Source organism: Theobroma umbraticum, unplaced genomic scaffold (genome assembly GCF_002168275.2).
Source record: "Theobroma umbraticum cultivar Fairchild unplaced genomic scaffold, ASM216827v3 scaffold_130.0, whole genome shotgun sequence".
In the NCBI taxonomy this organism is placed as follows: domain Eukaryota; kingdom Viridiplantae; phylum Streptophyta; class Magnoliopsida; order Malvales; family Malvaceae; genus Theobroma; species Theobroma umbraticum.
In genome coordinates this window covers 7,197,384-7,220,460 of record NW_018397264.1, presented here as the reverse complement: position 1 = coordinate 7,220,460, position 23,077 = coordinate 7,197,384, and the positions used below count along the sequence as shown (strand labels likewise).

Sequence of the window (23,077 nt, the reverse complement as noted above, 5' to 3'; positions counted from 1 at the left end):
CCCCCCCCCCAACACACACATATTGTCTTCTAGCAGTAATCTATTGTCTACCAAAGTATATGACATGAATTTCAATGAATATGTTCTTTCGGAAATAAGACTAAGAAATAGCGATATCAAAATCCAGAAACATGAACCAATCTTACGAGGCAGATACAAAAATTCAAAGTCTTAATGAGAATACAACCCACCTGACAACAGCATGAAGTACGTGGACCAACCTGTCCAGCTTCATCCACAAAACCAACTTGATCACCCCGTTCCTGCGTTTCCCACCATTCTGGATCTGAAATTTTGTTTCTAGGCTGCCTTTTTACATCCAAAGATCTTTCCAAATGAATATCCAAGGAGTCAAGGTCATCAACAAACCCTTTCATTGGTGTGTATGCAACTGCTGGTTCTATTTTGGACTTTCGGAAAGCAAAAGAAGCACTTTTACTTGCAGTCGAGTCCAACCCATTCGACTTTGGAAACCCACTGAAACTATCCAACTCCTCAGCCTCTTGAGGCAAAAGTAAAGGAATATCTTGTAAAGATGACCTAGAAGAAAAGGAATCCTGTCTTCTAATGCCTTTATTGTTGTCCTCAATATTCTTGCTCTCAGAGTCAGTGTCTTTGCTTCTTCCCATATAATGTGGAATCACCATGTGCTGCTGAGGCATAAGTAGTGGAATTGCTTCCTCATATGGAGCTTTATTTCTCTGAAAGAAACACACACACCTTTGTTAAATAACAAAGTTAATATTGTGCATTACTAATTCTAAATATGTATGGACCTTGGCATAGTTCCAGCGCTGAACAAAATGTCGTGCTACATCACGACAAGGTGGTCCCCAGAGCGCACAATGGACATCATGCCAAGGCATTCGAGGATATTTTTCTCGATCCAACTCATCTTTCATTGTATCTTCCCATGAATTTGGTTCAGATTCCCTGATGAAAATGAAATTGCAAAATTTGTTACACATTTGCTGCAAGCCCGCTTCAAACCAACTCATAATTACTCATAAGTCATAACCATGAATATTTACCCCCTTTTTTTTTTTCAAGAACATAATAGTCTCGGAAAGGGGAGGTTGGGGAGAAGACGCACAAAATCCTTTAAGGGTTTGAAACTGATGATTTCTTTAAACAAACTTCAGAGTTACCCCATTAAACCATTCGCATTCAGCAAACTGTTGGGCAACTTCTTTTCATGTACAAGCCTAAAACCTAAGTGCTAGATACTTTAAGCAGAAGCAAGTTGCCACTGCTATCAGCCAAAAAATCCAATCACAAATTGTAATTGTGTCTTTTTCTACTGTTCTATGGTAATATCACAATACAACAGAATGGTGCATAAATTGAGTACATAAAAACTAAAGATAACTGACAAGTGATGAGTTCATCAAAGGCCAAAATGAATGGATAAGTCAAAATTCAGAATCAAAATTCTGAAAAATACTGATCAAACATTCAAAGGAGAATCTTTGCTTAAAGCTTACCTTGGGTTATAGTAGTCTTTTCCAGGCCATACTAAGGGAGGATTATCACCCACCTTGTGTTCAAATGTGTCAAACCGACCAAAGCATAAATCAAGTCCACCAATAAAACAAATTTGGTTATCAACAATTACAAGTTTCTCATGGTGGGACCTATAGGGAAAAGAAATACACATCAAAGTCTGAAAAAATCCAATATATTATAATTATAAAAGGTTACAATTTAAACGCCTCTACACATTCAATTCTCCAAGTAATGCATACCATAGATAGACACCAGTAGAGAAATGGTCAGGATAACGCAATACCCTCACATTCTCATGAATGTTAAGAAGCTTTCTCTTGCTATAGACACTGTTAATTTTCAAAGCAAGAGCAACTTCTTTGTAGAGAAGGATGTATATCTGCAGTCATAGACACATTCAGATCATTCTTCAAGTAAATAATCAAAAAAACTAATTAGCTAACATTCAACTTTCTACATCAGGAGTGGACAGAAATCTATATAGTAGAGCAGATATTTAATTTGTTTTAAAAACGTGCATGTAATAGTTAAATCAGATTTGTAAAATTTAGATGGCTCCAAATAAAACCATAAGTCTTCAACCATCAAACAGTGAATAAGCTCACTGAAAGACAAAATGGAATGGAAGAAAAAATTAGAAGCAATACATGGTTAACACATATACACCTTGATATCTGTGTCCAAATTCATGCACTACACACAGCCATCAACAAGATGATATGTCTGACGAAGTAAAGGATTCAACATCCATTTTTGATTCGTGAAGAAAAGAAACTTATTTATGGACTTCTTAGAAATAAATAAATGAAATATTAGAATACCTGAACCCCTTGCTTGGCTTTGGCTTCCAGCAAAGCATCGAGCCTGGAGGATGGCTGCTCATGAAAAGGACGGCGTAGATACAATTCTGGGCAAAGCCACCAGCCACAAATAAATATCTGCATAAATCTTAAAATCATACAACAGGCTTTTTATGCTAAAGAATGGAAAAATCAGTTTGCTTACAATCAATTTTGACCTGCAAAAGTAGAAAGGACAGACCTCTGATTTTGCATCCTCAATTGAGGAAGCTATAGCCTCAAAAGCCGCCCTACCATCAATGAACCATTGAGCCTGACTACCATCTTCTGTCAAACCCCTTGGAGGAGCAAAAGAGCCAAAGCGATGAGGATGACACCAGCCCTCAGGGGGCCTAAGCCCAGCATCATTAATAGCAGCAACCCAATCTTTAACTTTAGCACTACTCTTCGCTCTTAACCTTATGCTCCGGATTCCACATGTGACCTTTTGAAGTTCCCAACTATCTGTTAGAAAGTGAATTTCTCTAGATATATTCATCAGACATACAACTTAACTTGCCATTGTAGAGATAAATAATTCTTTTAATGTGTAGAAAGAAAACTTATACCCTCAATAAAATCTTCAGTCCAAAAAACCCAAAAATTTGTCTTAATCCTAAAGGTTGATGTCTAATGTGATGTTAATAAAGGTTTAATGATCATGACCTTTAGGATTAAATATGCTTTTAAAATGGCAGAAATATCACCATAGGTTTCTAATGAAGAACTATTTTAGTGGGTGTCTTACTTAAACTTTAACATGACTAGTAAAATGTAAATAATAATGTGCCCACCAGGGGGAAAATTTTCCACAGAACGAACAGCACATATTCTACTGACCTTAAAAGCATGGCGTAAAGGATTACGTTCCTTTACTTCTGCCGCTAATGATACCCGGCCGTCACCGTTACCATCTGAGGCTGGTAATACATCGAAAACAATTATGTCTAAAGGTTTAGTATCAAAAGGATCTCCCAGTAAGGCCAAGAATCCAGGTTTCAGTACAGCCCACACCTGTACATGATCATTAGACATGAGAATAGAAAACATAGGTCAATTAAGTAAACTAAAAATGTGAAAATATCCAAAATGATGGCAACGGAGAGTTATTTTATGCTCCAAACCAGGGAGCTATTGTCCATATGGCAAGAGAAAGGTACATCAAATCGAACATTTTCAGTAAGGTACAATCCAATAACACCAAAAAAACCAGACCAAAATTCTCAAGCATAAGAATCAATATATGACGACCATAATTCCATCTCAAAACTCTCTTCCCAAATCCTATAATTTTATTTTAATTTATCCCATCTCACCCATTAAGAACAGTAGGAGATTCCTATGCATATTCTTCAGAACTCAGCACAGCTGACCAAATGATACCTCTTAAATTTAGATCCATGCTGAAGCACAAAAGAGGCACACTATTATGCCAGTTTTCCTCCTACCAAGAACATTTAGAGAGAGAAAAGAGACGCAACTGGTACTTGCTGCACCACATGCAGGTGCAACATATGCACTGAAACAAGTGCATTTAAGTTGAATATAGACTGAGCTTTCAGAAATGAGATCACATTACCTTTTGCCAGTTGTCATTACAGCAACTAAACCAATGACATGCACAGCATCTATCAGAATCATCATTCTTTGCAATTTTTGGCAGATGCTTCACCATTACATAATCTTCCTTCAGCTTAGGGCCATACTCTGGTGAAAATGACAGCTTTGAAACCTCCAAAAACTTGCAAACCTACAAGAAAATTAAGAGAGATACTAATACAATCAATAAAAGAGCACAAATAGAGCAAAAAAACTCAGAACATAAAATACATAGCAGTTAGTAACCACACTCCTAGTTCTAAGTTCTATAAGTAAATCCATGTGATTTGAATTTAAGAATCCGACTACGACTACATAATCATTTCAATTTCAATTTCAATTTATTGACTGACATTTTACAGAACCAGCAATTAATAAGGTTCATCTACTTCATGATTCCATTGCATGAAAAAAAGGAAAGCTAAGCTGAATTTGATCATTTATTTTCAACACAAACACAAGAGGGGAAATTCAGCACATCAATAGTAACTAAAGTAAAACTGAAATTACCTGGTTTATTTTCTAAGCATAGTAAAGTATACTAAAGAAAGGTCTAATACCTATGAAGATGCATGTAAATGAACAGCAAATGATTGCCACGGACACATCATGCTATCACCATGTTAAGGAAAAGTCAAAGGCCTACCTCTCGAGAGTTAACAATATCCATATTTCCAAGAAAGTGATTCAGATATTCTTTCATCGCAACCTTTGCTCTGTCAGACATAGAAGACTGCCTTCCCAAGGCTGGTCTAATAACTGGAAGAGCAGCACTTGAAGGAACATCTCTAAGTAGAAAAAAAAAAAAAAAGATAAAGCAGTCATAAGCACGATGGGTTAATTTTCTTTTGTATTATTTGAAAATTCGCGATAACAACAATCACCTGTTTTTAGCGCTTTCATCATGATGTAAAGGAACAGCATCATCGTCTGGTTCATCATCATCTTGCACAACTGGCGTATGGTCTCCTATTCCTAGATTTTGAAGCCATTCTTTAACCTTTAATATAATAATATTCAGAGTGAAAACCACATCAAAATCCTGAACCTTAAGAAGTAAACAGTTATTAATAACAGTAATTTCAAATTGCAGCAAAAGCACAGATGAACATCGTCGTTTTCTCTACAGACCTGCTCTTGCTTCTCATGAATTTCTTCAATAAACAATCGTTTCTTCAAAGCAAAGTGTAAGTAAAAAACGTGTGAAGCTTTCTTTAATAACCGCCACTTAAACTGAAGAATCAAAACGCAGAAATGAGCATAAAAACAAGTAAGATCGAACATATACTATCAAAGCAAATTTAGAAAGAATTGATTGAAGAAACGAAGGGAGGAAAACTTGCTTGTTTGTATTGGAATTCGATGGTGTAAGATAAGAGCATGGGGCTAATATCGCCGGCGTCGGGTCTGGAGACGGAGACGATGGTGGCTTTAGGTAACTCGTCGAAAATCCGAGTCGACTCAGGAGCGACACCTTGAGAGAACGAGAACAACGATGACATCATCGACGGCAACGGCTCCGATTGCATCTGATAGTACCGTGGTCCACCTCCGGACATCAATTCCTCCGATGCCATTTATATTAATTGATATAAATTAAAGATCCGAGAAATTCTTTTCCGATCGATCTGATAAAAATAATAAAAAAGAAGAAGACCGACTTCGGAAAAAGAAATGGGAATTCAGATCCAGAGCTTCTGAGAGGACGAGAAAGGAGAGGGAGAGACGGAATTGGCTTTTTGAATGGTATTGGTTTTTTGTCTTCGTGTGGAACGTAGAGATGAAATGAAAAAATTGTGCGACCGAATCTGGAAATTGTTTGTCGGGTTTTCCGGTTGGTCCGAAGTCTATGACACGGACCATGTTTTTAAGGCGGTTTTAACTTTTTAAGGATACATTATTTAATGTGCCCAATTGACTACTGATTATGCCTCCATTGCTTGGGCTTTTAAAAATCAAAATCACTGATATTAATTATATTAAAAAAAAAACTTGCAGTAGATAATTTGCTTTGGCGGTTGGCGGTTAATTCATTCAACTACTATCTTAAGGCTGCTGGTTTCATCTCACAATAAGAAGATTAGTTAATAGCTATTAACTAAGAGGGAGTGTTAGTTGGTTTCCATCGAAAATTCAATCATTTTAGTTTCATTACCATTATTTGGATTGAAATATTATTTAATATTTTTAATAAACAGCATCTTGCTCCAATTAAATAATCAGGACAGGACAGAGAAGTGATCATTTAGAATTGCTACTACATTGTCGTTATCGGTTAATATTAGATTCGAATGGGTTGGATCCTTCCATGACCAATCACGAAAAGAACACGATTTTTAAGAGAGAAAATGAGAAGGGGGTGCAGCACTGGCATCACCATGGGATCTTGAAAATGGAATTTTGTCTTTCTACCGTCGCAGCATTTGTTGCCGTTTGACGTGTACTATAAAAAAGGCTCACCGTTATTAACATTTGATCTTATCGGTAGGTACGGGCCTCGTGGCCATGATCCTCACAAATTGTCAATCCTTTTCCCACATTGCCCGAGACAGTGCTACAAGCAAAACAGCCACACCCTTCTATCACTATCCTGGTTAATTTAAGACCATGCAAACACTTAAATACTCAATTCATATTTTAATAAATAACCGATACAAGATTTACGACCCAATTGAAATAAGTAAATACCAGCAGCCCCCGGATGCAGATAAGGTAGGACTGGACTCAATAGTTTCATAAAGAAAAGTCGTACAATGTTTACTTACTTGCCTGTGCTACCTAGTCGGCCATTCTTGATTTGGGAAATTCAATCAAGCCCTTGCCGGAGTATCTGATCAAGCATATAGGTATCGTACTCGCAAAAGTCGAAGGGCAGGGGTTGGGGGAGAGTAATAAGCAACATTTGTAATGCATGGTAATTCAACAATAAACTAATATCACAAACATTTTCATCCAACATAACAGCTCACAGGTTTCAAAAATTCCGTAATTTATAATTAAAAGTTTTAACATAAATGAAAACAGAGTTTTGCAAACAAACTCCTACAAAGGAAACAAAAGGCATTAGCATATAAAGTTTGGCGATCTTCATGATTTCATTCACTTCTTCAATTTCTTAACTCCCCTGCAAAAATTGAAAGAACTCCAAATTAGACCTGTTGAAACAGATAAAACAACAACGCATCAATATTATCATGCAATCTTACTCGGCCTGTTGAGGTGCAGATGCAGGTGCTGCCTTCTCACCTGGTCCCTGTATGGCCAAGAAACCAAAACATAAGGTCACAAAGTAACCAACTAGAAGCATCCCAAACCAAAAACACAGATGAACCTACCACATTATACTTCATACAAGACACAGGATTCATTCTCCCATCCCAATATCAATATATAAATCAAAACAGATGTTCAAATTACCTGTGCAAGGCGTTCCTCCCTTCTGGCCAACTTCCTCTCCCTGCTTGCCTTGTTCTTGGCACGCTTGGCCTCGAACTGATCAGAAAGTGTCTTCTCTCTTGCCTTCTCTGCCTTGGACTTGTGGATACTTTCCATCAAAACACGCTTGTTTTTAAACACATTACCCTTGACTTTCATGTACATGTCATGGTACATGTGCTTGTCAATCTTCTTGGACTCCCTGTACTTACGGAGAAGACGCCTCAATACACGCATTCTCCTCATCCAAAGGATCTTCGTTGGCAACCTTGCCTCCCTGGTACCCTTCCTTTTACCTGAAAGCATAAAGAAGACATTATGCCTTGCTTAAGGTGAACTATGTGCAAGAAAGGGAACCCAATTATGCATCCAATACATTAAGTATATGCTTCTGAAATGTTGATTAATCATACCATATCCAGAGTGTCGGCCCTTTCTCTTGGCCTCCTTCATTCTGCGTGCACGAGAACGGGAGTGAATCTTGGTAGGCTTCTTGATAATGAAACCATCCTTCACCAGTTTCCTAACATTCTGCCCTGCAAACAGTAATCAAATTATTGACAGCTTGATTTAAACATAACAGAAGCAAAAGCTCCTTCACAAAGTGACACGAAACACAACGTGAGACGCCCAAAATTGCACCCCATTCAATTTAAGATTCATTGGAACAAAAGTGGACTAAACTCCAAAGTTTCACAATAATAAATAGGCAAAAAATTTTAATTCGGAGCCTTTTTTTTTTAATTTTACAGAACTCGTTTCGAGCAAACAACATTTCTATAAATTTGTTACTGTATCTACCAGCTATGAATAAGTAGAAATTCAGATCCCAAATCTATCATTCATTTCCCACGTTTTCCACGTAACCGAATAAACCCTAAACAATCAAGGACGAACAATAGCAACCAGGGTCTATATTCTAAATCATATTGCATTCATAGATTCCGATTTATACTTAGAAATGAATTAAAAAGGGACGAAGAAACTAGCGAGGCAAGGAACTTACTGGAATTGGCCATGGAGATTTCATTGATTTCATTAGGGTCGAGCCAGACCTTGCCACGCCCGCACTTGAGGACGCTCGCGGCAAGCCGCTTCTGGAGCTTCAAAGACACCATGGTTTGGTTTCTTCTCTCGCTCTCTTGGCCTGTGTCTTTCTATGAGTGGAAACTCGAGGGTTTTCGCGAAGAAAGGCGGAGGCGGATTTTATATCGGTGGGGGAAAAGTCTGTTAAGATTAGGGTTTTTGAGATGGAAAAATCAAATGGGCGTGCCTGGGCTCACCTATAATGGGCTTAATTTCAGCCCACCCAGTTAAATCAAGGCCACAATTCATTGGAGCGACATTTTGTGTCTATTTCGAAAGCCCAGTTTGGTATCGCGATAATATAAATTTTAAGATTGAAAATAAATTCGTAATTAAATGTAAGTTTATTACCCATTTTCATGATAGAAAATAAACTCACATCATTCATCAATTTTTAATATAAATATTGTCTCGAATGATTATATTTTCCTTTGAATTTGAATATTATAATCGATTATTCTCTCACTTATTCCAAGAAAAAGAGAAAGATAAACTTCAAACAGTTTAATTATTGTTTTTTTGTTTACTTTTGTTTAGTACCACCTTATTTAATAAAAAAAAATTAAATGAATAATATTAACTTGAGTGATCTCTAATCACATTTTGAAATTTTAATCAAGATTGAATCCAACTTATATTAAAATGTACTGATATAATTTATTGATCTTCATATCATTGTTGATATTATGTTTTCTGTTATATAGAAGAAACAAAATTATGAAATAATCTCATCGAATAACTTAGTTTTATGACAAAAAAAAATGAAGCAAGTGAAATTATATACATCTTACTATGACAATTTGTGCAAATAGAGATAAAGTATAAAATTCAAGAAGGCTTTATTTACTAGGAAGGATTGACAAATTTTTTTCGATTAAATGATTAGGTTTTATAATGACTTTTCGACTTCGTAACTTAGTAATTAGAGTAAAACTTTTTTCTTTCTTACTTTAGTTCCTCTCTATCAAGATAAGTTTAAAGTTCGATATGATTAAAACATCGAATGGGGTTCCTTAACCATACTTTAAAACAATATATTAGAGTTTATATGTTTATTATTTTATTCTAATTTCTCTCAAATTTAATTCACTAGCAATGGAAGTAAATATAAGAAGAAGAATAATCGTGGGGTGCAAAGAAAATTAGGCCGGAATTGGTGTTTAGACAGAGATCCGGCCCAAGTATATGTCCGCCTGTTATTGGGCTCAGATTCAGCTCAAGGTCCAGTTATGTTTCGGGAGGTTTTCCGGCTGCCACCCCTCAAAATTGAACAGCCGTCGAACCGCCAAATGAATAAGACGTTGCGTTTTGACTTGTTTTTTTGGTTGTCATTTACCTTCCCTCCGCGAGAATCCCCAAATTCTATTCCAACTGCCCTTCCCCAATTTTCCCTCTTTGTTTTCGCGCAAATTTAATCAATCCCCCAAAATCTTCCCTTGAAATTCTTTGAAAATTTGTTAAATTTCCCTTTCTCGGTATCGATTCAGATTTTTTGTTTGCTAATGGACCTCTCTATAATTTGCGATACGCTAACAGTGGCCACTTCCCAAGGCCTAGGGTTTGCGAAATTGATTCTCGACCGCCGCCATTACTTCGCTGGAAACGGTTGCCTTTCCCTCTCCTCCGATTCATCCGCCGATAATCTCGGCATCCTCCACGTAACAGCGACAATCGTCCCCGTGGACGCCGTCGCGCCTCCACCCGTCAAGCCAAACTCCTACAAGACGTTACCTCGAACTCTCCTTCGAAGAAAGCGCCGCGCCAAGCGGACGTCGTTCAGTGGCGGTGAGCCCAACGACGGCGAAGATTACGGATTATTCTTATCGAGTGATGGTGGCGATGGATACGGTCCGTTCGGCGGTGGGGGTGGTGGGGGAAGCAGTTGGGGTGGGAGTGGTTGGAATTTTGGCGAGTTTGGAGGGCAAAATTGGGATGAGTCGTCGTCGTCATCGTCTCCGTGGACTGGTACGGCTTTGGATTTTGTTTATGAGGTGATTTGCTGGATCGCGTTATCGAATTGCGTGCATTTTGCCTTTAAGAAGGTGATTAGAATTGTGGCAAATGGGATCGAGGATGCTGGGGACAGGGAGAAGGTTCCGATGAGATTGGCTTCCGTTTGCTGATTGGGAGATTAATTGGGTATTCCAAAATCTCTGCCTTGTTATATTTCCAATTCAAGTTCAATGTACATATAATTGTATATACTCATTGTTCATAATTACAACGTTTACTAGCTATTCTCATTGTAGCTGTAATTATTGCGTCGGCTGCTTACTTGGTTTGAAGAACGCAATGGCAATGCTGTTGAATTGATTGTCGAAAACTATGTGATGTTATTTGTTTGTAGAGATTGTCCTCTAAATTGTCTTATCCACTTGATTGGTCCGGATATTTAGAGTTTTGTAGCACCATGATTAAGATAAGTTGGGTCAAGTTGTAAGGAGTGATGAATCCCATCAAATAGTAGATAAGGATAGTGCTGGGAACAAGAACAAAATGTGCACAGCAGTCAGCAAGCTGGTTGGACACCTTGATATGTTGTTGCAAATCTCTTCTGTTTCATGGCATGGAAAGTGTCATGATCAGTTTGTGCTGATTCACTGGAGCAAGTAGCATAAACAAATTAACTAATGTGGAATTGGATCTTGCTACGTGCTTTTCTACGACCTAGAGGGGGTAATTTTGTTTGCTAGTACACATTTCCTGATGTTGGCTTATGGCACTTTTGATTGATCATGTCTGCCATGCGGTTTCGTGAACCATACTGACAAAATATTTCTTCATACTTGAAACTTTAGATTAATGCAATAAGGAGAAACTTTGTGGTAAGTCCCTTTGTCTTTTATGACTTGGTGATGGATTCTTTTTGATGTTGAAGATCGATTTGCACTTTGAGGATCTGTCAGTGCTTAATCAGTACCAATGTTGAAAAATTGTTTTCATTTGCATGTAGTTATTTGGATGTGGTAGTCTTACATGGTGATATTTCTGTGTGCACGCATATTCTGGAATAAATATTAAAAAGTTCTCGTTTTGCTCTAATGTGCAAAACATTTTATATCTGCAAGTAATTTAGTTTCTAAATTAGCAGAAAACTCATCTTGTGTTTATCTTCTTTGTCAAAATAATCCTTGAAAAAGAGAGAGAACAAGAAGGTAAGCTGATGTGCTATTTCCATGGAATGACCTTTTTCTGATATTAGGGGCTGAATTTGTATGGCTTTAGTCTATTTCGTTGCTTGTCTGTAGATGAATTCTTGTTATCGAAAACAGAAAACTGTTCTACTTTGGGTCATTTTAAGTCTTATCAAAAAAGCAAGATGTGTTGCCATCAAGTTGTAGATGCAGCATGTGTGGGACTGGCGATCTCTAGAGAGAGGCATATGATTACATACGAGCATAGGAAGGATTGTGTCGCAGTTGATTAATGTTGGAGACTTGAGAGAGGAAACTATGTATGGTGAGTTTGAGTCTTAACGTTTTATTTTGAGTCTAGCCATTGAATCTTTGTACACAGGATTGTGCGAAGCACGATATAGAATGCTGTGGGCTGATATAGAAAAGAACCAGGCTTCTCTGGCTGGGTTGAACCAGTCACCAACGAGGAAACAGTTTGATCCATGACTTGTGGGCCATAGTGTGCCATCATAGCAGAGGAACTCAGCCAGTGAATCGGTGAAAAGTGAAGACAGTCAAAAATGGAGACATATGGAAGATCCATGGAGGGAAAATGGAGGTTTAAGTCGGTCAAAGGTAAAGCCAATTCAGTTCAAAACAGTCACTGGTCAGTGAATTTGACCAATAGATATGATTATGGCACTAATAACAGAACTTTTCCTTAGAAAAATTGAAAACTTGGTTTATAATCTGTTCCGACTTTCCTACTTAGCAGCCAAGGTGCCTGCTTTACCTTAACAGAAACCCAGAATTTTGGGTAGTGAATAAAAATAGAAGACACCAAGAAATAGTTAAATGATTGAGGAATTATACGGGGAATACCCAAATATCATTACAGCACCAGCTTCCTTTATATTTTATTTTGTTTTAATTTTACAAATGTCAACATCTACTAAAAACTAAGTGGACATTAGCCATGATTGAATCAACTATTCAAATTTGCTTAAATTAATTAACAATTCGTATGCAAATCTAGAATGGTATATCGGCCAAATCCTAGTGCATGAACATTTGATCCAATGTTTCTGTTTGAGAGATATAAATGGAATACTTTTTCACTTAAAATATTACAAGTTGGATGTGTTTGTTTTTTCTTAGAAATGAATCCTTCAAGTGGCATTCCCAGGTTGCTTTCAGGGACCCATCAGATGAAACAAATTGTGACCAAATTAACTGCCAGAAATAGAGTTGATGATGATTTTAATTACACAAGAAAGGACGACAATCAAGCTGACTCAGCTGACATAATACTAAGATTAACTTGTTCTCTTTTCAATAATGATTGTTATTTTGTATATTTAAAAGGATCATTCGAACAAATTTAGTATTGTTTTGAAATAAAATAATACTGTAAAGGACCCACCTCGGATTCTGTCGACACAAGTTAGGTTTGGTTCATGCATCTTCCCCCCTGGATGAGCTCCCCATTTTCAATTGCTTTCTCACCAACCCATCAATTCTTCTAAGATCGAACATTTGACTCGAAACAGTAATCAGCTTTCTCATGTTCACCTTTGCTTGTAGAATGTAATCCTGATATTTGCGAGACAGTAATTTGTGCCGGAAAATATAAATACATTATTATGTTATGAAATCATTATTCTTTTTTCATGTTTAAATTCACATTATGTTAGTCAAATTATTCCGCGTAATGAAATATATGGTCATGTTTATAAAGCTAAAATCTCTCTCTTTTTTATTTTATATAACATTCAAAAGTTTTTACGAATTATTTCAACTTTGAATTCTTAAATTTTCATAAAATTTCTTTGAATTTTTCTAAATTTCCAACTTATACACTTTTTCAAACTATTAACAGTGACAGATTCACCTAATTGTCATGTGACCAAATGTTTCTCAAAAAGAAAAAAAAAAAATCAGGCGACAAAGGTCAAAGCTTGCTTTGTTTCAATGGAGTGACAGAATCGGAAAAGGAAAAGGATACTATGCCATAGACATATAGGTCCTCTCAAAATGGTGGAAAAGTCATGAAGACATATCAAATTTTACGATCTGTACACGACAAGGAATAAGTTTAACTCGATCTAGGTCGGTCTAGGACGACAAACCAACCTACAAAACTAATCCCCGCTCGAGAATTACTTTGCTTTGTCTTCCTTGGGTGCATGCATGGGGCAACCTCTTTTTACCCTGTCAATGCCCGCAAAAACCACAGCCACCTGCCGCCATGAAAGCTTGGCTTTACATTACTCAATGCAGAGCCACGTGTCCATTGGTGAAAGTGAAAAACGAGCTAAGCTTTTTTTTTTGCTTGATTTTCCATCATCAACTCAATAAATTGCTAGCTAACCCGAAATTGGTATATGGTAAAATCAAACTTTCAGTGCCAACATCACTTTTCATGTTACTACTGTGATCAGCAACTATTTACACACATCAAAGCTCATTATTATGCTGTTACAAATACTTTTGTAACCTACATGCAAAACCGTTAAACCGGACAAGATTAGCAGGAGCCAATTTTTAATTATATCGTAGAATTATCTGTTTTTGCCAATAAAATTTAAAGTTCAAGATTTAAGATTTTAATTAATGATAAAAGTTGAATACTTAACAGGAAATTATAAAAAAGATATTCAAACTAACACGTTAAGTAATTCTTATTTTTCATACATCCGTTGAATCATATAAACTCGATAAAAATGATGTAACTCCTCCCCAGAACTAACTTCGAACATTGCATGTGGCCTAAATGGAAAATTATTTTATTCACTTTCTCCTAAGTTAACCATAGAGTTTGGTCGTCAAGATACCAAAGCAAGGGAAACACACCTGCTATAGCCGAGTTGTGAGCAATGGCCAAGTAGTGTGCATATTGCTTTGAGAAGGAACCAGCCTCTAATTCTTATTTTGCTTGGCTCTTTGAAAAAGTAGGAAACAGACAGAAATCTCGAATTATTTGCTCCACCTATAAGCTAAGTACAATATTATTAAACATTTTTCTAATCTTCCAATTAACTATCACATATATATATATATATATATTTATATATTCTTTGTGGGATTTATTTATTTTTCTCAAAGAACAAGATTTCGTGTTCCTAATAATATTGAAATGGCCGGGTGGGCAGTACGTATGCTACCATCACATGTTTCGTCGATATCAATGATTCAATATATTTAATGGTTAATCATCACTCTAATCACCATCACCATCATTATCATGTGGTGGGAACATTTGTTGTAGCGATAAATGATAAATCTAACAAATATAATATGTAAGACAAATTTTATTCGCATTCATTTCGATTTCAATTTTTTTCACATATATTATAAATTTTTTCTTAATTATTACTATATGGATATTCTTGTCTTAAACGTAACTTATATTCTCAATGGGTATTAATATATTTTTACAATGAGTTAATTGGACGATTTTCCACAAAATATTGATCAAGAAAAAACATATCTATGAGATAAACTCAATACATACATATTCGTTAATAATATTTATAATAAATTATATCTGCGATTATTTGGATTTTAACCTTTTTTTTTTCACATGGTATCATGTGTTTTTTCCTTAATTAATACCTTATGGATATTTTTTTCTTAATCATAACTTCTATTCTCAAAATGGGTATTAACATATTTTTACAATGTGTTAGACGATTATTCACAAAATGTTGATCAAGAAACATATTTACAAGATAGTCATGAAAAAAAAAAAGAAACCCGATATTTTGTATGTGAAAATTGTTCTAATAATAATTAACAATAATTTCAAAAAATTATTAGTACTGATAAAAGATGGAAGTTAATTAATAGAAAGCACAAATATATGATACATGAACCGACATGATGGGCATGAAATCCAAGGTCGTCCAATACAAACCCAAATACAAACAAGAAAAGATGATGCATGTAATACACGCGCTACTCCTTTATTCTCATATTTACCATGCATAACATAAAACATAGCATGAGCATGTACCACGGTGGTCATGGTACCCCCATCGAAAACCCTAATTAACACATAAAGATGATGATTAACGCTAATTATTACTATTAGTCGGTTTTTTTTAGGTTTATTTAAATTTGTTTAATCTAATAAACAAGCTGGCGCTGCTGCTGATGATGAGTCACGAGGTCATCAAGCATCCAGAGGTCCACTGAGTCAGGCTCACCGTTTCCACTCGGCTGAGGGGTCTCAGGCTCCAAACCAAGGAACGATTCCAGGCTCCAGATTTGCTCTTTCAGCTCCAGCTCACTCGTCTCCACTGCTTCACACGGCCTGTAAACTTCGTTCCCGTACGCGAAACCCATGTACGGTTGTGGCGTTGGCGGGGGTGGTGGTGCGCCAATGGTTTCAAAATTCGCATGACTCAGCTCAGGGGCGACGATGCGGCTTTTCTTAGCAGGAGGCTGGACTGGGGCTGGAGGAGCTTGAGGGAAGTTGAGCTTGGCTTTATCTCCACGGATGCGCTTGGCGGCTTCATCGTAGGCTCGAGCTGCTTCTTCAGCTGTGTTGTAGGTACCAAGCCAGACTCGGACGCCTTTGTGGGGGTCTCTAATCTCAGCTGCCCATTTGCCCCATGGCCTTTGCCTGATTCCTCTGTACACGTTCTTCCGAGTTCGCTGAGTCTTCCCCTCTTTTCCTGTGCCCCGGCTTGTCACTGAACATCCCCCCGCCCCCACAAAAGAAAAAACCAAAACTTTTAGCCAAAAATTCACAATATTTCTTCTTCATGAATCAATTGCAAACATCAAGCAATCATTTTAAAGAGGAAATTGCTGAATTTTGGACAATTTTTACCAAAAAAAACCAAAACTTTAGCAGGAAATAGACAAAGAAAAAGCGCCATCTTTCTTTTACATGAACAGACTGTGACAGCAAAATTTCTTCCTTTCTACTTTCAATGGTATTTTCTAAAATGGGTACTACCGATTTCAGCTTTAAGACCATTAAAAAATGCTAGAATTCAAGATCATGCAATAGACAAAGGCAAACAGACAAAGAAAAAGAAACACTGATATGGTTTTCATTATCATGCAAGAAATACAACAAGGAAACATCATAAATTTCTACAAAGAATCATAATTTGAAGGATACGCAGAAGCAAAAAAAACTCTTTACCTTTGTTCAGTTGCGTGCCTTTTGGACCGACCTTGGTGTTGCCCGACTGAGTGAAAGCGTCTTTCCCATTGTAGTCCAAACCCAAGAGGTCGGAGAAGGTGTCGAGCTCCGACCAAAGGTCTTCTGCGGTCAGCTTCCGACCACGCTTCACAGCAATGAAATCAGAAATGATTGCACCTCCGCACATCTTTTTCGGGTGGTCTTAAAAGAAAAAGTTTCGATGTTTTTGACAAAACTTTAAAAAGTGAAGAGGAAAACTAAAACTAGACAGAGAGGGAAAGGCTTTGCCCCGTGGGTGGGTCTACATTTATAGAGCGACGGTTACAACCAATCTCTCACAGAAAAAGACATATCAGCCATTACTTTTTCTGGGTTTCCTTTGTTTTCTTCTGATCCTGATCCGACGGTTCAGAGTGAATCAGTGGAGCTGGAAATCAAAGGAAGAGCGTCGAGAGGCAACGTGGATAAGACAAATTAAGGGAGCCCATCCTGGCCGTACGATTTAGAAGTGGGCATGCTTCTTTTGGAAGGGAGTGACTGGTAGGGTCCACGATGTGGGCCTCTGGTGGCAAGTGGGGATCCCAGTGATGATGACGTGGCTGTCTGTGGTTGGGAGAGTAAATGACGGGGCTGTCTCCGAGTGTGTGGTCCGTGCCGGGCTTCGGAGTAACGCACGTCAGACGGGTCCAAAAATTAACGGCCCAGTTGAGGAAAGCAAGGAGTTTGCACTTGCCATTTGGAGTGGAAGTGTTACCAAATGACCCTGGAGTTGGCACTTATTTACAATCTTGTCACCTCTCACTTTTTCCTTAAATGACAAGAATGTTGTCTTGCCTGATATAACTCTATTCTCATGTGACTGCAATAAACTGGACAGTGATACAAGAAAATTATAAAATGAAACATAAAATGAGTACAGAAAATTTTTATTCGTTAAAACATTATCTCGTCCTTATATTTTTTGAATTAAACTCAAGTTGTGAATTTTACGGGATAAATGTATAGATAAGAACATGTCAGTTATTGTTGATTTGTGTGAAATAATTATAAAATTAGATAATTCTCAATATCAGTTACATCAAAAGAATCAGAACAATTTTGATTGGTCCCAGAGATTTCTGCTTCTTAGCACGATCAAGCAATTGGGAAGGCAAGAGTCTGGGAGCCAGCCCATGGATTAAGGCTTGAGCGTCATCCAGAAAAAGAAAAACCCATTGTTAAATGTTAAGGAACAATGTATGTAGCCCAGTGCCTTGAGTTGCAGCTGAAACTAAATGATCAGATGATGTTTTCCTTTCCATGGAAAGAATGATGACAGTAATGAAGTTCAGGGAGGAGGCGATGGCATTGCATCATCCAGGAAAGGACCAGGCTTTTAGGAAACAGCTAAGCAAGACTTAGAAGTTGCAAACAAGAATGAGGAATCAGATTGCTTTTCCGTTTCTGCCTCCTGCCTTCACTTGTGTCCCCTTTCATCTCAAAGCAACAAGCCAAAACTCCCCATCCTCTCATAGACACAAGTATGTTCTGTCTTTTATTTGATTGTGTGGTCCTTTTTTTTTTCCCTTCCCCAGTCTTCTTGTATTATTTTCATCATTATATTATTCATTTTCCTTCCAACAGTTTGTCTTTCCCTGCCTTGGGCAGGAAGGAATCTGTGTATCTGAATTATGACACACAATTTAATGAGTTCTAAAAGACTTCCCAAGAGGATAGATTTTTGGGGCCAATGGACTTTTGTTCTTTATGAAGTCGAACAAATTAAAAAAAAGTTTGGTAGAAGTCTTAAATGAGCTCTTTCGCTTCATTGATTAGCTCATTGCGATGGAGCTTTGAAATGGGAAATCCACAATCATAATCTTTTTCTTGTAATTTTCTCTGGTATTTCCTTCCTGACTGAAGCTGGTTGATGATAATTGCAGGCTGGCTGGGTCTCTCTGATTGGTGCAAACTTGGCTTCTTTGCAATGGTACAGCTCATTTTCTTTTCACTCTAGCTAGATGGTGAGCAGTTAACACTTGATTTCGAGTTTTAATCAAGTTGAATGCTATCAGAATCCTTGTTCTTGAAGTGAAGCATGGATTTTTGGAAAGATTTAGATACATCCTTTCCATTTATTAAGCCATTTTTGAGTCCTAAGCAAAGAAACAAGACAAATTACAAGCAGCACAGTGCAGTGGAGAAACTTGGGTGCAAATTATGCTTTTGTTACGCATTCCCATCCTGGAATGTGACTGTCACGTTCCAAGAACATCCCTCACGCGCATACCTTCCTCTGCAAATGTGGTCGTAGCTTGCTAGAAATTGACCGAATCCGGGAAAGTAAAGATGTAAAAAGGCTGCCCAAGTTGCATCCATTTGGCTAACATTCCATGATCCATCCAGTGAATCAAGCAAGGTCGGCTGCGATTTTTTAATCTTTTCTTCATATAAATTATGAAGCTCTTGGTCTAAATTCTAAGACCTTATCTTTAACCAGATTGTCTTTTTCTCATGAATCTGATGCAGATTTGGTTATTTGTTTCTTTTTATATTTTCCCTCCTCTTGGGTGCTCTGTATGAGTGAAGTCACACCCTGATTACTACCAATACTCAAGAACGAGAAATATCATACCCTGTTTGGAATGTTGTGTTCAACGAGCTTAGCAATGAGCAGCCAAAGTTGACTTGGATGGTTCTTGCAGTCATATTTGTTTGTCCCAAACTGTGAAAAAAGTTCTGTTTCATGGAAAACCAAAGAAAAGCCCACAGCCACTGCATTATGTAAACAACGAACATTCCCTCAGGATAATCCAAGTTATGAACCACAAGCAAAGCCCATCAAGCCTATCATATTCTATGATGCCTTAATCTTCAAAGAGGGTTTCAAATTATAGCAATCCATGCAAATTATTCTTCTAGTCAATCTGTTGGTTTTTGATTTGGGAACCTAAAGACCAACTTGAGGCCTGAGGGTTCAGTTTCACATGTTTCGAAAGAAGGCAAACTTAAGTTATGAAGATACAAAATGCTATAGCATCACTAGCAACATCAAAGAGTCGTATAATACCAAAAATTATCCAATACTCTTGCCAGTGTAAACAGATAATAAGTGCAAGCTTGTTGAGCAGAGTATTGTATGCTTTCATCTGAAGTGACAAGAAATCATGCTAGCTGAATTGTGTTTCAATTCAAAGACCATGCTGAGCTCAAGACTGATGTATAGTGAAAAAAAGAGTAATAGCAATCGACCATAAATTATTGTTCTCCACATATACACGAAACCATACATGCTGAAATTTGATTGCAAATTCCCAAAGCTATTTTTGATTGTCAAAGAAGAACCATTTCCAGTCACAATCAAAAAAGGAAACATATTCAACCACAGCATACATGCAACACCCACTGCAATGCCACATATAAATTGAAAGACCATATACGTAGGAAAAAGGTTATTATTCCCCATAATTCTGTTGATAGTATAAGGGGAAAAGATATCAACCTAAATGAAGAAGCTAATACAAAAAAAAAGAATCTTAAAACCTTCTAGCCTGCCATTTTAGTCAAGCGATGGACGGTGCTTCTTGCAATCCTGTTACTGGGATCAATCTTCAGAACAGTTCTCAGATCTTCTGCCCCAAGTTTGTATTTCTCCATGCTTTCATACAAGAGTGCACGTTGTACAAGGACAGACACATTTGTGTCATCACGCTCTAGCACCTGCAGAGAAAAATGCAGAACATAACTTCATAAGTCAAACAAGCGGGTTGATACATTGATATCAATTGAAGCGACCAACACAAATAAAATAAGAGCAGTCAATCTGATACATGCAAAACTAAGGACCTTGCAGTGTGCACAAATAGAGGAACCATGCTCATTACTCTCTTTCTTTCTCAGACACAGAAAAGCTCTCAGATGGATATCAAAATAAACATAGCTAAAGTATACAGTATTGTAGTTTGCAAACAAGACAAATCTCAAATCAGGTAATTAAGTATGTATCAAAAGTAGCCTAGCCCTACTAACTAGTTAAAGGCTCGCTCTGGAGTCTGGAGCCAAAGTCCGAGGTTCAAACCTCAATAGCTGCTAGGCACATTAACAATTTGGGAGGTGGTTCGCATATCGTTACTTCAACATAGGAAGGTTCAGAAGTTGAGTAAATTCACAAAATTCATTCGCAAACCATGTCAATGCAATCAATTTTAAAGGTAAACATTCACATTAATAAGGAACTATAAAAATCTGTTGAACAGTTTAAAGAGTCATTGATACCTTTGAACAGTCAGCCACAGCCTTCTTATACTCCCCAACCTCTTTATAACAAGAAGCCCTACATGATAAAACCTCCATGCTGCCAGCGTTATCATTTGCCTTCTCAAAAAGAATCACTGCCCATGACAGCCATTTAATGGCATCAGCATACTGGCCTTGCTTCTGGTTGTCAATGCCCTTCCTCTTTGCAGCAGATGCTGTGACTCCAGCCGGAGGAGGAGGAAGCCCTTCAAGTTCAGTAGTTGAACCACCTTCATCAGTTCCTCCTGCACCTCCAAACTCAGAGTCCAGCCCCCAATCATCAACTGCCGAAAATTGCTGCCCTCCACCTCCACCAGATGCTTGTTTAACACCTCCAGGCAAAGTTGAAGATGACGAAAAGAACATATCTAGAGGATCACCACCTGAGCTTTGAACAGATGGCTGACTTTGAGATCCAGCATTCTTTGCAGGCATCCCGAAATCATCCATATTCAAACCAGATGCCATATTCGACCCCATAAAGTCATTACTACTCGAACCAAAACCACTAGGCGGAAATGTAGTTGTGCTTGGTTTCGAAGCATTCTGAAAATCCCCAAATGCATCATTCGTAACATTTGCCTTATTACCTTTATCACTTCCCGAATTAAGACTAACTGATGGTTTTGATGAAAAATCAACCAAAGAACCAAAAGGGTCTTTCTTCAAACCAATCCCACTTCCACTTCCACCTCCAACGCCACCTGCACCTCCAGCCATACTTTTCATCGAAGGACCCCCAAGATTCTGGCTCTTACTATCATTAATATTCACGTAAATATTACTACTACCACTGCTATTATTATATCCACCAGAATTTCCCCAATTTCCACTACTTTTTGGCAACGAATCAGCCAAATTCCCCATCGAGTATGGGCTTTTACTCAAAGAATTCGACGTGGGATTTGCATTTTTCAAAGGAACATTAGAATTACTATTACTTTTCCCCTGTCCCAAAGCAGAGCTAACCAAATCCCCGAACAAATGAGGGGTCTTGTTAACGATTCCGATCCCAGAACTATGACTCCCTGAAGGACCCGAAGAAGTCCAGCTCTTGCCAAAGATGTCCCCCATCATGGAAGTGGGTCCAGATAACCCCGATTGGTTGGCCTGATTCGCGGCGGGTTGGTGAGTCCACGACGGCTTGTTGGGTTGCCACGAGGGCTTCGATTGTGCAGTAGACGTTGTTGATGAATATGATGAAAATGAAGATGTGGTTTGGTTCTTTTGGTCGTTCATGGATTTGGACCGGCCCGATCCGAGGCCGAGATCAAAATCAAAGCTTTTTAGCGAACCTGATGAACCTCTCCCGTAATTCGAGTTCATGGTTTTTTGCAAATGTGTGGATCTAAGCAGAGATTAATTGATCGGATCGGATTTGATCGAGAGCGTACCTTACAATATCGATGCCGTGAGTTTCAGCGCTGCGGCGGTGCTCGGTGGCGGGCAACGTGCGCCTTGGCCTTATTAGGAAGAGTGAAAGAGTCCTCTGGAGGAAATTGGAAGTGTCTGATTTGATTTCGGACAGCAGAGCAAATCCGGATCCTGAAAAAAAAAAAAAAAACCTAATTTTAGTTTGTGACAGGGAAAGTAATTTCCACCTGACAAGGAGGGTCAGTTTTGTAAAATCACTATAACTTTTACTAATCTCTTCTTTTCTTGCACTAGCATTAAAAGATTATTGGAATAAAGAAATAAGAAATTTCTGTTGGTTTCTACTGGTAATGGAAATTTGCCATTAGAGGATGCAAGTTTTCCCAACTTGCATAACGACCAAGGAAGCTTATTGCCCACGGTTTTGTCATTGAACAAGATTGTTGTTGCCCCTTTCTAAACGGGACCGGCGAAATGCTTGCTTACAAGTTTCTATGGCACTTTGTTCTTCCCCTCTGTTAGCCATAAAACTACTTGATGCAGTAGAATTTTGCTGTTTAGTTCCTCGAGACATTGGCTTTGGCAGGGTTTTGAAACGAATGAATGCTACATAACTCCCATTTAACTTTTGGGAGCATTTGTCTATGGAGCCAGGGTCATAATAAACTTAAATTCAGTGAATCTTAAAC

The 23,077-nt window shown here is 37.8% G+C and overlaps 5 protein-coding genes across 5 annotated transcripts; 1 reads left to right on the top strand and 4 right to left on the bottom strand.

Annotated features, from left to right (window-relative positions):
* Positions 1-101: 101 nt before the first annotated feature.
* Positions 102-5,815, bottom strand: PLDP1 (phospholipase D P1). Its single transcript, XM_021435906.1, has 12 exons — positions 5,288-5,815; positions 5,076-5,177; positions 4,829-4,944; positions 4,591-4,732; positions 3,925-4,095; positions 3,186-3,359; positions 2,548-2,790; positions 2,328-2,444; positions 1,746-1,885; positions 1,485-1,634; positions 777-933; positions 102-701 (listed from the first exon to the last, which is right to left on the bottom strand). The coding sequence occupies exons 1-12, from the start codon at positions 5,519-5,521 to the stop codon at positions 117-119; spliced, it is 2,331 nt and encodes a 776-aa protein (XP_021291581.1). The 5' UTR covers positions 5,522-5,815; the 3' UTR covers positions 102-116.
* Positions 5,816-6,862: 1,047 nt separating this feature from the next.
* On the bottom strand, positions 6,863-8,597 carry LOC110421642 (large ribosomal subunit protein eL19z-like). The gene is made up of 5 exons (XM_021435279.2): positions 8,386-8,597; positions 7,793-7,915; positions 7,362-7,675; positions 7,151-7,197; positions 6,863-7,068 (listed from the first exon to the last, which is right to left on the bottom strand). Exons 1-5 carry the CDS (start codon positions 8,495-8,497, stop codon positions 7,044-7,046), a joined length of 621 nt encoding a protein of 206 aa, XP_021290954.1. The 5' UTR covers positions 8,498-8,597; the 3' UTR covers positions 6,863-7,043.
* A 1,179-nt stretch (positions 8,598-9,776) lies between these two features.
* On the top strand, positions 9,777-10,854 carry LOC110421000 (glycine-rich protein). The gene has a single exon (XM_021434421.1). The coding sequence runs from the start codon at positions 9,968-9,970 to the stop codon at positions 10,586-10,588; it is 621 nt and encodes a 206-aa protein (XP_021290096.1). The 5' UTR covers positions 9,777-9,967; the 3' UTR covers positions 10,589-10,854.
* Positions 10,855-15,393: 4,539 nt separating this feature from the next.
* Positions 15,394-17,024, bottom strand: EBP (ethylene-responsive element binding protein). The gene is made up of 2 exons (XM_021434419.2): positions 16,740-17,024; positions 15,394-16,278 (listed from the first exon to the last, which is right to left on the bottom strand). Exons 1-2 carry the CDS (start codon positions 16,924-16,926, stop codon positions 15,710-15,712), a joined length of 756 nt encoding a protein of 251 aa, XP_021290094.1. The 5' UTR covers positions 16,927-17,024; the 3' UTR covers positions 15,394-15,709.
* A 2,915-nt stretch (positions 17,025-19,939) lies between these two features.
* On the bottom strand, positions 19,940-22,830 carry LOC110420997 (Tetratricopeptide repeat (TPR)-like superfamily protein). The gene is made up of 2 exons (XM_021434418.2): positions 20,994-22,830; positions 19,940-20,438 (listed from the first exon to the last, which is right to left on the bottom strand). The coding sequence occupies exons 1-2, from the start codon at positions 22,338-22,340 to the stop codon at positions 20,265-20,267; spliced, it is 1,521 nt and encodes a 506-aa protein (XP_021290093.1). The 5' UTR covers positions 22,341-22,830; the 3' UTR covers positions 19,940-20,264.
* Positions 22,831-23,077: the final 247 nt, after the last annotated feature.